This window comes from Lactuca saligna, chromosome 2 (assembly GCF_052625555.1).
Source record: "Lactuca saligna cultivar CGN05327 chromosome 2, ASM5262555v1, whole genome shotgun sequence".
NCBI classification, from domain to species: domain Eukaryota; kingdom Viridiplantae; phylum Streptophyta; class Magnoliopsida; order Asterales; family Asteraceae; genus Lactuca; species Lactuca saligna.
The window spans coordinates 5,437,913-5,440,821 of record NC_136418.1 but is presented as its reverse complement, the minus strand read 5'-3'; the positions used below and the strand labels follow the sequence as shown (position 1 = coordinate 5,440,821).

Sequence of the window (2,909 nt, the reverse complement as noted above, 5' to 3'; positions counted from 1 at the left end):
GTCAACAGTCTCATTTATGGGACAGACAATAGCTCTTACATACAAAACAGACGATGATGGATTGTGCAAAAATCATTTCCGTATACAAAGAGTATTTATCTTTATAAAGAGTCACTATCTTTAGGTATCAAAAGTGAATCTGATATTTGTACCCAAGTTTTACTATGCGGATCATCTACAGCTGGAACTCCTAATGTCCCATTTCCAATATTAAGCAACCATTCTACAAAATCGGGTGTAGATAGGTCATTACTTACATCAATCTCACAAACTGTTAATCGCATGTTCTGATGCAGTTTACAAATCTTAAAACACGACCACAGATATGAATTTGGAAGGGTTAATGCATTGATGTGACTCCGCGTGCTTTTTGGGGAAACTGGAAGTGTCTGACGGAAATCACCACCAAGGAGGATGGAAATCCCACCCAAAGGCCGGTTTTTATAGTCCAAAACATCTCTAAGAGATCGATCAAGATATTCAAAACATCGTCGATCATTAATGGGTGCTTCATCCTATATAATGATCGATGTCTGTTTTAGTATATTTGCGAGTATTGTTCTTTTTTTGATGTTACAGGAGGCTTTTTCAGCCCTATTAATGGGGATATTAAATCTTGAATGCGCAATTCTTCCATAGGGTAAAAGAAGGGATGCAATTCCAGAAGGAGTAACCCCAAGTACAATTTTTCTAATAGACCAGAAATATGCAAGTAAGGTTGTCTACAAGAACATTTTTCCTGGCCTTCCATGACCATACACAAAAAGTAAAACCTGTTTTCTATTTTGTTTAGATACCACAATAGTGTTATAAACATGCATCTAATCTTCATTCAATTGTAAAACCATTTGTGAGTGTTGCTGCTGCAAAGATTCCTTGTCATAACATGATTCTTCTAATAAAAGACGGTTCTGCAGGATAGCAAGAGTAGCTAGATTTGGCATGGGTAAATGGAAATCAGCTAATGATTTTGAAGGTGTAGAAGATCTAAGCATGTTCTCCAACTCAAAAAGTAGTTTTTGATGTACTACATTTATCGGCTATATGATAGACCTTATCTGGGAAGTCCATTTTTAATTTCAACATGTAGCCATTCATCATTTTGCGCCATGCACTTTCCCAAAGTAATTGTGTATTGCTTACTTCACAAAACAACAACAAATGGCAGAAAAGAGAATGTAACTATGAAGAAGTAACCTAGAATGAAGCTTCTCTAAAGGCTGTCAACTACTCCATGTCTTCACCTATCAAGCTTAATGCATCACATGCACTTCGAAAAGTTGGATAAAGATGACTAGAGACTATACAGACATCTTCATAAGACTGACATCCCTTCTGATGACAGAGCAACATCCGAAAGTAGAATAACTCTCCTGAAGATGGATGCACAAACACAAGTCTACCTATACTTTTTGAAGATTCCAAAACTCTCAATCCCCATTCTTTGAATCTAGAATCCAATGTGTATTTGTTGGGATAGTCAATATAAGCAAGATCCCGACCTTTTGGATCGCTTACATTGTTGTCAAACCATGTAAATAGTGGTCTTCTAGCAAAATCAGGATTATGAAGAACATCCTCTATTCTATCGGTTTCTTTAAACATAACATGTTGCATATTTAGCAAGTGAATGGGCAATGTCATCACAGGGGGATGTCATCGATGAATGAAAAAGGTTAACATTTTCCATACGGCCTCATGTGGGCAAATGTAACGTGCATCCAAAAAGTTGTGAACTTCATTTACAATTGGGACATATGAATCAAAATTATTTGCAACAGCTGCCTCACTTTTCTAAACAACAAACCTAACTCGTTCAACTCCTTTTGATATATATTTAAACATGTATTTCACCATCATATTCCATCCACAATACTCAACATTTATGTGTGCATCAAATCGGCTACATAATCTCTTGTTGTATGGCACTAAATATCCATTATCAATCATAGTGCCACTTTGCATTATGTGATGTGTAAGTGGATTCCTTTTGTAGTGTGCGTAGCCTTCTTTATCAAAAGTTGTAGCCTCATGAAAAGGTTTAGGAAAGTGCTTGCTACATTTCCCACCTTTCATACAAAGAGCCTTATAATTAAACGGACCACACGGGCCACGAATCATACATGTCGTCACCGTCCGATAGAGAGACGCTTCCAAGACAGGATCTGGAAGTTTTATACTTATAAGCTTATCAATATCAGCAGGCTGCCGAATAATTTCTGATTTGGATACCCATAAAAGCATGTGACAATGCGGTAAACCTCTTTTTTGAAACTCTATAGTATATAAATCTGAAATACATAAACAAAAATATAAACGGTTAGAAACCACAAACACGAAAGACAAGTAATAAAAAAAACAATGACACTTACATGCTTGAACCTCACCAAAAGTTTTATCCTCTTTTAGAAATGTAATAAAGACCCTGACTTTCATTTCAAAAACTCTAGCTATAACATCAGCTCTACTGTGAACATCATGTTGACCATAAGTTTCCATATAACGCGTTATCTCTGGCCACTTCACGTTACATGTAAACGTAATAAGGTATTGTGGATTTCGATATACTCTACATATCGACAGGGCATCCTGATAGTGACTATACATATAACGGGGACCACCAACAAACGATGCAGGCAAGAAAATGATGGGTTTGAGCCACAAGAACTTTCCTATGTGCACATGCAAACCCTAATCCTCGAATCTAGGTTTCTCTATTGTACATGCATTCATCCAAGAATTTCTAACCCTAAATCTAATGATAATAATTCGAAATTATAATAACCAAATTAGATCTAGAAGATTACCTCTTGTTGCTTGCTTGAATCTCCTTGTCTTTGATGCTTAGAGTCACAAGTGTAACCCCTCTAATGGCTTACAAACACCAACTAGCAAGAGGGTAGTATATG

General features: G+C 36.5%; 1 protein-coding gene across 1 annotated transcript; it reads right to left on the bottom strand.

Annotated features, from left to right (window-relative positions):
• Positions 1-1,794: 1,794 nt before the first annotated feature.
• On the bottom strand, positions 1,795-2,499 carry LOC145029481 (uncharacterized). Its single transcript, XM_078978001.1, has 2 exons — positions 2,373-2,499; positions 1,795-2,291 (listed from the first exon to the last, which is right to left on the bottom strand). Exons 1-2 carry the CDS (start codon positions 2,497-2,499, stop codon positions 1,795-1,797), a joined length of 624 nt encoding a protein of 207 aa, XP_078834127.1.
• Between the last annotated feature and the right edge of the window lie 410 nt (positions 2,500-2,909).